Source organism: Crocodylus porosus, unplaced genomic scaffold (assembly GCF_001723895.1).
Source record: "Crocodylus porosus isolate Cpor-Errol unplaced genomic scaffold, CroPor_comp1, whole genome shotgun sequence".
Taxonomy (NCBI): Eukaryota; Metazoa; Chordata; order Crocodylia; family Crocodylidae; genus Crocodylus; species Crocodylus porosus.
Genome location: NW_017728923.1, coordinates 3,662,807 through 3,676,205, shown reverse-complemented (window position 1 = coordinate 3,676,205; position 13,399 = coordinate 3,662,807). Strand labels below are relative to the sequence as shown.

Sequence of the window (13,399 nt, the reverse complement as noted above, 5' to 3'; positions counted from 1 at the left end):
CCAGTGCCTGGCAGTTGGATAGTTGCCCTTCTAACTGCTGACTTGCATGTGAGTGTGTAGAAGTGCTTTCAGGCATGCATATAGTATGTATTATCATTCTATGACTTAGCAAGCTGTGCCTTGTATTCATGCAAAGTGTCAATGATCTATGCTTAGCTCAAGAGTTGGCATTCATTCTGTATTTCATTCAAGTCAAACTGATACCCCAGCCCAATGCAGCCTTTACTAATGGAAATCAGGGGTATGTTTGCATTTTTACATGGTGACCTTGGTGATATAATCTCCTGCCTACACCCACACCAGAGTTTAGCACAAAGTATTTTCTGGTGCAGTTCAGCTTGTTGACAGCAAATGGGAATGACCTGGCACACACAGAGCTTAGAGAACCCTAAGCTCTCTAGAGCAGAACCATCTCTTCTGAAGAAGGCTGAAGGTGTAGTCAGGATCTGACTTTTGCTGTGTTGTCCTGTTTCAGGGGCTACAACAATTCCAGGCGAGGTGTGGGACCATTAGCATCCACAACCAATTCTGCTGTGTCCTACAAAAAACCTGTTGAAGGAACAGCCATCCCAGCAGTCATGTCAAAGGATGAAGTAAGCTGCAAGTTGACTTCAGTCTACAAGCACAAGGAGCGTAAGCCTAAAAAACCGCATTACATCCCAAGGCCATGGGGGAAGCCCTACAACTACAAGTGCTTCCAGTGCCCTTTCACCTGCATGGAGAAGTCCCATCTCTATAACCACATGAAGTACAGTCTGTGTAAGAACTCACTCTCACTGCTTATCGAGTCTGACTGGCCCTACAAAAAAGGAAACTTGCTGCACCCTGAGCTTCGCCTCCTGCAGTCCACAGAGACATCTCGGCTCCATGGGAGGAGGGATGAGCAAGAGGCCTGCGACTCTTCAGCTGCAGCGGGAGTGATGGCTAATCTGAAGCAAGCTGCAGATGGAGATGGTGAGGATGACAAGCCAGCACCAGAAGCTGAAATCATGCCCTCAGAAGAGATCAATGAAGAAGCCAGCCATTTCCAAGAGGAGGAGGAAGACATGACTGGGCTGCTGAGGGAGATGGATTCAGCTGAGAAGAAGGAAAAAGCAAAGGAGGAGGCAGGTGATCCTTCTGAACCAGAGGTGAACACCCTGGTTTTTGGATTCAAGAACAAGAGGGACAAACCTTGCAAAGAGGTTGAACCTGATTTCATCATCACAGATGTCTTCTCACTGAAGAACCACATGATGAAGGGCAAGGAAACTCCTTATCCAGACTTAGAAGCCAAGTCAAAGCATTGCAAGGTGCCAAAGAAATGCCTGGGGAGCAGTGGGATTCTCATGGAGCAGTGGAAGCTGGTTGCTAATGGGCAAAGAAGAGGTACCAATGATGTCTCCCCACCTTGTACCGAAGGTAACATCATCCCCTGCTATCCCCCTCCAGCCTATGGTGATTACCATGAACCTCATGGCCTGAACCTCTCACTGCTGGGCATTAACTACCCACTGAACCCCAGCCTCTTTTCCTATCTAGGTCCCACCATGACCAACAGTGCTACAGCCCACCCCCACCTCACTCAGCTGCCCTTCCTAGCCTCCACTGCTCAGCTGATGCACCCCCATTCCACTCACTTCCAGCCCCTCCAGCACCCTGAGAGATCAGCCTTCCTGCCCCGGTTCTACTACCCCTTGCTCTTTGAACATACCTTTGGCTCCACTGAAAGCAAGACAACTGCAGGCAAATCAGAGGCCCAGCAGCCAGCAGAGTCAGCCATGCCAGCTCCTCCCCAACCCCAAACTGCCAGTGAACCCCAGAAAGCAGGACTGCTGAAGGTGCCAGTGCTGAAGACCAATTTTCCTTGGGTGAAAGGTGTCCGAGAGGAAGAAGAGGAGAAATGGTTGCCCCAAGAAAAAGAAAGCAATCCAGCTTTAGGCATCAACAGCTTGCACAAAAAGCCAGCACCCGATGTCTACCAGAATCTTGTGGGGATAAAGGATGGTGTCTTTCTCCCCAATGGCAGCAGGAAGGCAGAGTTACCGGTGGTCACTTGCCTGGAGAATGCTGGTGCTCCAGTCAGCTCTCTGAAGAGGAAGTTCATTGGGAGTGGGCTTGATTTTATGCCACCTGACCCTCTGATTCCTGGAAAACTAGGCTATCAATCCAGGTAGGAAATTTATATGGTATCTCTGCAGACAGGTGCTATTTCCATAGACACTCTATTAACAATCAAAGAGAGTATTTGCTGGGTTCATACTGCTATCCTGGTCTTCATTACACCCACCTGCTTCTCAGTGTTTCCTTGCGGCACTGAAGCTTTGTTCCTATTCTTAAAAGTCCATTAATCCTAGTGAGAGCCCAAGGTTTACAGCTGCCATTAAGAAATTAGCAGCCCGAGATGAAAGCTAACAGCTAACGCTAACAAAAGTTAAAAACAAAGCTAACAGACAAAGCTCTGCCAAAGCTAACAGCTCTTATTAACTTTAATGGGACTTTGCCTGAGTGCATTCTGAGTCAAAACTTGAGCCTGGAATTTGACCTCTAGCCAGTATTTACTATAAGCAAGGACTAGGACTCTTGTGAGGAAGAGAATCAATATAGTTGCTTGAGTATACATGTAAGCATTAAGAACTCACAGCTCTGCCAGTGACCTGGAGCTAGGGCTTACTAGGCACTAGGAGCTCACATGATGGGTGTATTTTGGAAAACCAAGCCCTTAACTTTTAGCCAGTCACTTCACCTCCCTGGGCCTTGGTTTCCCATCTGGAGAAAAGAGCTAAAGACTACTCAATTTTTTTACTGTACAGTAATGCTAACCTGAAGCATTCCAAAATCGTGAGGTAGGCTCCCAAAATTATATTGGATTAAAATCATAGGGTTTTTTTAAACATAATTTGCCTTCTGGTTTCTGAGTCCAGGGCTAGAATTTATTTCTTTTTTTTTACTGAAAGCTGAATTCCTCGCCCAATCCCAAGACTCGACAAGCTGAGGCTTTAAGAAAAAAACCGCCATAAAATATTGTGAAACTCACTGATAAAATCATAATCTTTAGCAGTATGGAAAGCCCTCTCTGGAGAAGTGCCAAATACCTGCCTACAGGTATTTCTTTTCCTCATTAAAATAGTCTCACAAGGGTCTTTGCTACACTGTCAAGGCCATGTAGTCGGCAACGAGATTACGAATTGGTCTATTAAAAACAGGCCAACAGTTAGCTGATGAATACATTCTAACCCTGTCATACATTCAAAGGGTGATTTTGTCAAAGAGTTAGGCCAGGGGTGGGCAAACTGCAGCCCACAGGCCGGATGCGGCCCACCAGGCCATTCTATCCAGCCCGCGGGGGCCCTAAAAAATTTAGAAAATTAATATTTATCTGCCCTGGCTACCTGTCATGCAGCCCTTGATGGCTTGCCAAAACTCAGTAAGCGGCCCTCTGCCCGAAATAAATTGCCCACCCCGGTGTAGGCCTTGGGCAACTCGGTTAGGGCCAGATCCAGATCATTCTTATAGTTGCTTCCATGTAGGCTTCACCATTCTAAAACCAAACTCCTAGTCACAGAAGTCAGGTTTAAGGGCCTAGGATTGTTATACAATCATGGGGGAGAAAAAGGCACCTCCATAGGACAATCTAGTGTGTCATGGTGCTGAGCAGGGAGCCATCTAAACCAATTCAATGGAAAAGGTGAGTCACCGGGGTCTGACTGAGCTCCTGCCTCTCCTCAGACCTGAAGCATCTGACTCAGTGCTTCACTTGAGATGACTCCACCGCTGGAGACGCAGAGGGTTGGTGTCTCAAGACATATCTACAGCACCTGTGTACCACCCCTGGGAGCGCTGCCAGGAGACACACCCCTACCAATTGTTCCAATTCTACACCTGCCAAATGCCAGAAGTGAAGCAATTGTCTACCTTAGAGTAGCCCTGATCACACACCAATAAACATGCCTAAGAGAGTGAGCCTGAGAGTGGTGCTAGCCATTTGCTCAGGGTGGCTTTTTAAGTGGCTATGTTGTCTCAGCTTGGGAGCTGGTGCATGTGAAGCAGGAGAAAGCAGGTGAGATGAGCTCTACAGCAGTGCTCCTGGGCACCAACCGATGGTGTCAAGCAGGGATCCAGGTTTTCCATTTCCCACAGAAAAACGGAGTAAAATACATATTTCCTGTTTACTGGAGGAAATTGTGGATTTCTCATTTTAGCGAAGGAACCTCTGGATTTTGCAGTTTTGCAACGAGCTCCCTGCAGGCGGGCAAAACCTGCTGAGGGAGTGGGAATACCTGCACCCATCCCAGCCCAGGAAAAGTCTGGTGGCTCCTCCAGAGCTGTGGTGCCAGGGAGCCAATCTTTGTATGGGACAAGGGTGGGCTACAGTTGTGCTCTGCCTGCTCTCCGCCTGCTCTGTGTCTCCACACAGAGGTGGGGAGCAGGCAGAGGGCAGCTGCAGCCCACCCTTGCCGCGTGGAAAGATTGGGGGCCATGCCCCCACTCCCCCCGGCTACCCCGTGCCACGGCTCTGGAGGAACCACAGGCTCCAGTTGTCCCACGACCTGGCTGGGACCCTGTTAACCATGAACGGGGCCCCACCTGGGCCAGGTCATGAGGCAGTCAGAGCCCAGCGGCTCGTCCAGGGGCATGGCATGGCATGGCATGGGGGAGCTGGAGGGAGTGGTATGTGCCCCCCTTTCCTGGCTCCCCCTCAGTGTGCACAGCAGCAGGAGCCACCCACCCATGCCCCTGGATGAGCCTCCGGGGTCCCATTACCCCACAACCCTCCCCAGCCAGGGCCCCATTCGCTGTGAATGGGGCCCCAGCCGGGCCAGGTCATGGTGCAATTCCCACAGTGCAGTAGGGAGCAGGGCAGAGGCAGGGGAGAATGATTTGTCCCTGCCCCTGCTCCACTCCCTCCTGCACTGTGGGGGTTTTGGTCCATCTCCCCCAAGCCCAAGCAATCAAAAGAAACTTATTGGTGTGCTGTGCTGGGCTGGCTTTGATCCCGGCATGTCCCTCCCCCTGCAGCAGCAACCTGCAACTGGGCTGCCCTGGCATTTGGGGGGTCTGGGCCCCACTAGCCCCCTCCCCCCTCCCCCGCAGCCTATGCATGTACATACACATGGTCCAAGAGTTGGCCAGTGCTGGGGATGCTGCCTAGCCAGGTGGTGCATGTGGCTTGGGGCCAATGGCCACAATGTGTGGCTGCAGGGCTCTAGCAGGGAGAGGGAGGGGCTGTGGGCAGCTTGTCCGGTGGGTGGGGAAATGAGGCCAGCTTCCCCCACTGCGCACAGTCCTGGGGGAGGACCCGGGGGGGGAACCTATGCTCCCAAGATCTGTGTGTGGGGTGGGGTGGGGTGGGCTGCCTGCTTGGGCTCTTGCCCTTCTGCCCTTCCCTAGGGCCTCCACAACCTAGTGGGTGCAACCTGGCACTGCAGGGTAGAGTGGAGCCGTACAAGAAAGCGGCTTGCCACTGTGAACTCCACGCTGCCCTGGCAACTCTGCAGCCATGGGCTTGGGCTGTGCACGCAGCAACAATAAAAGGCATAGCCCTGCACTACTCTCTGCCTCTCCCCTTTTGGGAGTGTGTGCAGCGGTGGAGAGCCAACCCCTGCCAGAGCCAGCAGCAGGCGGTAGCTGGGCTCCGCTCTGCTGCCGTAGCCGCCACCTCCTGCCAGGGGCAGGAGGCTGCGGACCCAGGTGTCTGACCCCATAGCCCTGGCAGCTGGGGTCCCTCTCTGGCAGGGCTGGGGGGAGCAGGAGCTGTGGGAGGGAGGCAAGGGGCACCAGCTGGACTGAGGGGGGCTGTAGGAGAGGAATGAAGGGCACAGGCAGGGCCATGGGCTGTGCAGGGAGTGGGGGGATGATCAGGGCAAAGGGGCTATGGGAGGGAGTGAGGGGCACCGGCAGCTCTGGGGCCAGGGACTTTCATTTTAATAATGGATTTGAGGATTTTTATCAGAGAACTTGTAATTTTTATTAGGGAAAACCAGGAGGACCCCTGGTGTTGAGGCATGCTGAGTGACTGTAATGCTCAAGACATGCAGACTAATTCAGTACAAAGCACAGCACCTGCTTTCCCATTTACGGGAGGGGGGTCCCCAGGGGCTTCAATTATGGCATCCAGAATTAGTGACATGCCCCAGGCTGAGTTATTCAATAGCAGATTTTTGAGTGCTTATATGCCCTCCCCCAACTACTCATTACTGGTATTTCCATTTTGTCTCATTTTTATCTCTTTCCAGCACTTTGAGAATGACCCCTGCCCAGCTCCCAAAGTCCCTGGACCGCTGGCACATGGAGTTCCACACTCGTCCAGCTGAGGAGCAGGAGAAAACCAGTGGCCCAGAACTTGTGTCCCCAGCAATCACCCCCTCGGATCACACCCCGTGTAAGCAGAGCAAAGTGCAAGAGACTTCAGCCAGCACAACAGACCCTCAGGCTACCACCCTGCTCATTGGGGATCTGTCAAAAACCCTTGAAGAGTACCAGGAGGTGGAGAAGAAACTCTCTGACCTGGCAAAAGAGGACACCCCTGGACAAAAGCACCTGAGAGAGCAGCTAGTCAAAATCCGAAGGGAACTCTACCATATCCACCAGGCACTAGAGAAAGCCACCAAACCCCATGAAGGCCCCTTGGACCTCTCAGTGAAAAGATCCTCAGAAGGGCTTGAGAAGGGCCACCAGGCCAAGAAAGATGCCTATAATGTTAGACTAGGAGGTGAGACGCTCCAGAGCAAAGACCAAGGTGCTATCAACAAGTGCGTAGCAGCTGGAGAACCCGGCAATGGGGATGGGATGCCAAGTTGCCTTCTGGAGGCTGAGAACAAAACCATTGATCTGCTGATCAAGATGAGCCGGTCAGAGAACCTCCGGGCATCGTCTACTGAGGCTCATCTGGGTGCCGTTATCAAAGCTGAGGTGCTGCCCCTCAACGTGCCCCTGGAGCTCCGACATGTGATGGAGCCCTACTACAGCCGCACCACCAAGTGCGAGGCAGACTCCAGCGTGCTGCTCTGCACAGATGGGCGCTCCAACACCACCCAAGGCCCTCAGCTCCCTGTGACTGAGGATGGCCCACTGAGCTGCCGAGCCATGCAGCGCTCCCTGTCCTGTGGTCTTCCCAATGATACAGATGCAGCGTGTATCCACAGCCCTTTAAACCCGGACCCATGATCCAACCTGGCACCTGCTCTCAGCACTTGGATATCTCTAATTACCTTCTTCTTGCTCTCAACCCTGCCAGTCCCATTTCCCTGACAAAGGCTTAGCCACTACCTGACTGTGAGGCCACATAGCACTGTGCTCTTGTTAACTCCCTGTGACAGAATCCATGAGGTGTAAACAACACATCCCCTCACCGTCCCTCTTCCCACTGCTAAGGACAGTGCTCGTGGGCTCTGCATGTACACAGTTACAACTCCCTGAGCCCAGGAGCTGCTTCAAAGGGAATGCAAACCAGCAGGCCAGGGAGTATTTTCAAAGGGCAGGTGTAACTGAGACTGAGCTATCTCCCTGCTTCCTACCAGGGGTTTGCTGACAATAGGAGGGGAGTCTTTTATGGCTGACTGGAGGCCTGAGGAGACCAGCATCTATGACCTGGGGAAGCAAAACTGCAAATCCTGAGACAGATGAGCTGAGACAGGCCGGGGGCCTGCTGAGCCCTACAGGACATGCAGCTAATCCTCAATTAATTGTGACTATCATGTCTTATAAAGTAGATCTGGGGAACTGACAGTTGGTTTGGGGTGGCCATCAGGAACAGGCACCCACATTAACCTAGCTGGACGCCAAATAGTTCCAGCTGCTCCTGATAATAAACACAAGAACAGCAGCAAGAGTATGTCTCTGGCCATAAGTACAAGCTGGATCCTGCAGGAGAGACTTGACAATGGGGCATCTTCTTCCCTTTGACTGTAGTTTCACAAGGGCCCTGCAGCTGGAGGGACTCATCATACTCTTGTAGAGCAATGGAATAATGGTCTTTCTGAGGAGCCTGGCTGCCCACAGGGCATCTGGCCATTTCCTTTGCTTTGCATTTATATAATGTTCCCTTCCCCATACTTCAGTGTTCAGAGTGAAGGCCCCACATCCAATCCTTGTCCCCATAGCCAGTCCTATGATCTCCTTTTTGTTTGTCTTAAAATAAATCCTCTCTATGCAGTCCATGAAACCTGATAGCATAGGAAGGCAAAAATCAGTGACATAATCAGTGAGGATGATGAGGGGGCAGTGAGAGCTACCTCAGAACCTGTTATCAGGGAGGCAGCTCTTTTGCAAATAATGATTTGAGACACTTCAGCTCTCCAACCCTGCTAGAGAGTCCACATGGCCTGCTGGTCCCAAGCTGGCACTCCAGGATGCCTTCTGACTTCCTGTCAATCCCTTAGGCAGAAGAGGCCTCCATGAGAAGTTCTGGGTCAACAGGGTTGGAATTGGCTACCCCACAGGCCAGCCAGGCATTCTGTGATCTTCACTGCTGATTAAGCATTAGACTCAAGCACTCTGAAACTCCATCTTCTCCCCTTCTTCCCTGTGCATCTCCTGGTTCAGGAGAATAGCTGTTCACCCTCTCCCCTCCCCTCCTTTGGACAGAAAAATGGAATTTCTAGGACTTCCCTGGCCTTCTGCAGAGCTATCAATAAAACTATTGAATCCTGATTTATGTTCTTCCAAACACACAGGCTGTATTCATTAAAGAACTGAACAGCTGATGTCCCTTTCCCTGCCTCTCCCATCTTGACAGCTACCCAGTCTAGTCCCCTCCATGAAAGAGACAGGGGCATCCATAATCTAGTCCAGAGACCCATTATTGAATTCAATGGATGGTTGGTTCTTTAGACTTGGAAGAACAAAAGATGGGGGAAGCTGGTAGAAGTACAGAAACCCCAAAAGGACGGGCAGCAGCCACAGAATAGTGTGAGCTTTGCTTTCAAAAGGGTGCTTTTGTTCTCTGTGGAACGAGAATTGAACATGGAGAGTTTTGCTTCAACAGAGTGAAAAAGGAAGGTCTTCAGATGAGACCTGAAACTCCCAGGTATTCTGCGGACCTCTGAGGAGGCACAGTTTTTCCAGCTGGAGATATCGCATAGCACTGAGGATCTGGCGACTGAGTACATGGGGAGAGAGCACCCACTTGATCTAAAAGGTTTGTTTATATACAGCCCCACCTGACAAGCAGACGTGGGGAAGGACTCTGGTCAGGGAATGCAGGCTGATGCCATGACCTGCTTATTTTTAAAGTGTCCCAAGACACTTCAATTATCTACACAGTTAGCAGACTTTGCTTCTTGGAAAGGTGACTTAAATACAGAAGTGTCAGTAAATGGAGAACACCCCAAATGCAAAGGACAGTTTCTTCAGCAGCATAGTGCTGCAGCCCTGAGGAGCATGCTGGGGAATAAGGCAGCAAATAATACATATCTCAGTGGTAAGGGCTTGCATTTCCAACTGTACCCCCAGGAGCCCTGAGATTTTCTCAGTCTAGTAGCAGGCAATGCACTTCCTTGCTATGAAGACACAACATAAGCCTCAGTCCTTATACTAGTGGCACAGAAACCTTGGTCTTTATAGCAGGAAGCAAGAGAGGTGGGCTGTGCCTCCATCACTCATTGTTTTGCTTCTGTGCACCAGCAAATGTTTGCATGCTGTAAAGTCATTGACATACTCACCACTTGGTCTTCTGCCCAGCTAATGCAAGGGGAGACACAACAAATAACAGTTTTCAAAAGAGAAAGATTCCATGTTCCCAAAATGCCTTTCCCTCCCCAAGCTAACCACAGCCCCCTTTCCCCTTTGCACTAATATCAAGACACTCAGAATTATATTGTCCCAGCTGGAGTGTAGCTGACCTTTGGCATATGGGAGATAACCAGAAGAAAGAGATGGCTCTTGACTTTTATAGATCCCCAGAAGGGGCAACTGAACATGCGATTTTCTTCCACTGACTTAAATGGGAGCAGGATCACACACCCAGAGTTCAAGCACCCCACCCAAACACTAAGCCAGGCCCAGAGCTGGGATCAGCACTCAGGAACTTCTGGTTTCCAGCCTCACACTCAGACCACTAGGCTACACTGTCCTTTAAAGCCCCAAATATACCCAAGAGGATATATTGCTTGAATATGGGGAATCCTTCACCACCCATCTCCTCACTCCCAGCCTTCCACTGAAGTGCAGCCACCAGTCACTCACACCACAGAAATGCCCAAGGTCTCCTTCATGAAGCGTTGTTGCCCTGTGTATCAGTTATCGACAGCCCACCACTGCAGAGCAAAATCTGTCCTCAATACACGGTTTATTTTAATGGAAGACAGGTGCTACTGTGGGGAGAGACTGGTACACAGACTGCGTGGCAGATGGAGACTAGTCACGTATTATTTATTGTTCACAATATTAAGAATGTAAAAAGATTAAAAAATGCCCTTGAAAATGAATGTCTCAATTGCTTTGTTAAGCCTCTCAGAAGCCATTTGCAGTGGGACATGTGCAAGCTCACCACAGCCTGTGGCCAGTATTTTATTACATCAGTGATACTTAGGGCCAGAGTCTATTCCTATTAGACACCTAAGTGCAATTCTTTTACATCCTGCTCGAGTCCCAAAAAAATCCATTGATGCATTTTCTTTTCTAACACATCATCATCTGACCCTTAAGACTGAATTACAAAAAGCAGCAAGGAGGAGAAAGACCCACCCACCTTTTGCATGAACCGTTTTTCAGAGACTCAGGCAGGGTAAAAGAGAGTTGCATTTAGGTACCAAAATATGCCTAGATGGAACAGAATCTGGGTCTTAGCATATATTTAACATTTCTCCTAGGAAGGGTAGGATTTGAACTCTTGATGTGCAGACCACTGCTTCTGAGGTTAAAGGAATGGCTTCAGCTGCTATCACCAGTATTGAGCAGATAACTCAATAGGAGGACACTTAGCTCATGTTACAGATGCTTTAATCTTCATATGGCTTTGCAACTACTGACCAGGCCTCTGAGACCTGGTTCCAAAGCACTAACTGGAGGGGGTTAGCATGCACCTGAACTCCCTGCTTTCTCCAAAGTCTAGCCCTCACCCCACACTGGAAGGAAGGGCAAGAGGCCCCACTGGGCTGTGCTAAGGCTGCATGAGTGGTGTTTGGTGGCACTCTCATTTCCAGTCTGTTGCACCCCTGGCTGAGAGGAATTCCAAGGATATCAGACAGGTAGCAGGCCCAGCTCGTATCAGGGATATGGGTATGTTTCCCATCGCTTAGTAGTGACCCTGCTGACCAAGGCATAAGCTTCACTGTGTGGCTTCAAAGCCCTTCATAGGTAGAAGGATGGTTGCACAGGTTTCTTCTCTCAAGAGCAAGGGTATAGCTAATCTACTGGGGAGTTTGTACTATAAGCTCCTCTCTTGTGCTTGGACCATAGGACTTGTCTATGCAACCTGGCTGCCTTTCCTGGGGAGCAAACCCCACCCAGACATTTCCATTACACACACACATTGAACCCCAGAGAGGAGGACCCTGGAAATGGCAGCTAAGCATGTGCTATGAGGCAAGCATGAAGGCTTTAAGCTGGCTACATTGCTTCATTTTGGGGAGTTAGCATGCTCTGAGCAGGGGCAAGCGGGTGCAGCTATCTTCATGCCAGTATACCCAGGCAAGCTGCGGAGGTGGTACAGACAAACCCATTGGGGATACAATGTTGTTATGGAGCTAGAAAGAGTACCATGGGCCTTTAAGTTTATGCTGTGACTTCTGCTTTTTAGCTGCTACAGCTATGACTCCGGCTATAGGTGTAGGCTTAGGTTGCTACAGGTGATGAACTCCCCAGGGCTGCTCCTGGTGCCCTGTTCATTCCCCTGCCCCCAGATACATTTTTGGGTCTAGGATTGCACTTCTAGGACAAAGCCTCTGAGGGAGTGGGGTGCCATTCCACCAGCCCTGCTCCCCTCCGCCCACCCCACAGTACACTGGGAGGCATGGGGATGTGCATACTTGGCTCCTATGGCTGGGCTGCACCTGCTTTGGAAAAGACTCCAGGATGGAAGGGGCCATACTGGAGCCCCCTCTAAGTTGGCACCCAGGGCTGGTGTCTGGCTCGCCCTCCCCACTAATAATCCTACTGGGCTTGGGCCTGCTGCTGCTGTACAGCTTCCTTTACACACTGGCATTTCAGCTTGAAAAATAGCCCCATGCCCTGGTTTTCTAATTCTTCCTCCAGCAGCAGCTTTGCAGCAGCCCTGTGGCTCTCAGCACAGCCATTGCAGGGGCTGTCTCTGGAGCTTGTACAGATCATTCTGCTAGAGCCGCTTCAGGGAAAGGAAAGAATCTAATTTGTGTCTCAGAACAAATTTGCAGAGCTGGTCATTAAAAAACCTCACCATTCTCCTTGGAGCAGATCTGGATTCAGTGAGGCCTGAAGACAGGGCTCTTTGTTGCCATGTTCCTTTTCCTGCTAAGGGGTCTAGGTCCATTCACCTCTGCCTACAACAATGGCTTGCACTGGTCCTAAATCCTTGCAGGTAATGTGCCTGACAAGTGTTTACTATCTGGGTTCCTTCCAGCTCCTGTTATTAACATCACCTGACTGGTCAGCTGGGAATTTTTTCCATTGTTCCAAGCTGTTGAGTATCAGGGTGGGTCACAGGGAGCCGAGGTGAAATGCCTAGAACCGCAGACTGACCCATGTATTAGCACAGTGGGGCCCAACATTTGTGGCAGGCATGCCCCACAAGTTAAGCCTCATGCCACTCGAATCCCCTCCATTTACCCAATCTGCTGCTCCCTGCTCTCTCTGCTGCTGTGTTGCCTACCACCTCCCCGATCTGCCACGTGCCACACACACAGGCTGCCCATGGCACCTGTGACACTCATGCCCAAGTTGGCCACCCCTCACCTAGACAATAATAAAGAATCATAGCTATCTCTCATCTAGTGTTTCATCACCAGGTTTCAAAACACTGGAAAGTGAGGATTATTACCCTGTCTGATATGGAGAATGAAGCACAGAGAAGGGCCATGGCTTATCTAGGGAGGGTGTGGTAGGGTGGTTTTCCACTTTAAGGGCCTGGGGCTGGCCAGGCATGTTCAAGTTTCAGATCAAGCTGTAGAGAAAAGGCCAGGTAATTCCTATAAAGAGTGCAGAACTCAGCTGGGAGATGACTATAGGGAAGACATAGGGGTTAGCATTGGTCTTAAAGCAAGAGGATTAGGATCAGTGATGTGGGGTGGATAGAGGGATAGTTTCATTTGGTGTAGTCTATATTTAATATTAAAGACTTAACACTATTAAGAGTGAGCATTTGGGTGTGGCAGTGAGTCCTTCCAGGGCTGGACAAGCAGGCCAACTGTCTAACACAAACTATTTTATACATATATGTACACAGTAGCTTCACACACCATTGAAATGCAGTCACTTCTGCACTGGAGCAAAGTAGTTACTTAAC

General features: G+C 50.3%; 1 protein-coding gene across 1 annotated transcript; it reads left to right on the top strand.

Moving 5' to 3' along the window:
• The first annotated feature begins 396 nt into the window (after window positions 1-396).
• On the top strand, window positions 397-10,406 carry PRR35 (proline rich 35). Its single transcript, XM_019539969.1, has 2 exons — window positions 397-2,152; window positions 6,216-10,406. Exons 1-2 carry the CDS (start codon window positions 579-581, stop codon window positions 7,144-7,146), a joined length of 2,505 nt encoding a protein of 834 aa, XP_019395514.1. The 5' UTR covers window positions 397-578; the 3' UTR covers window positions 7,147-10,406.
• The last annotated feature ends 2,993 nt before the right edge of the window (window positions 10,407-13,399 follow it).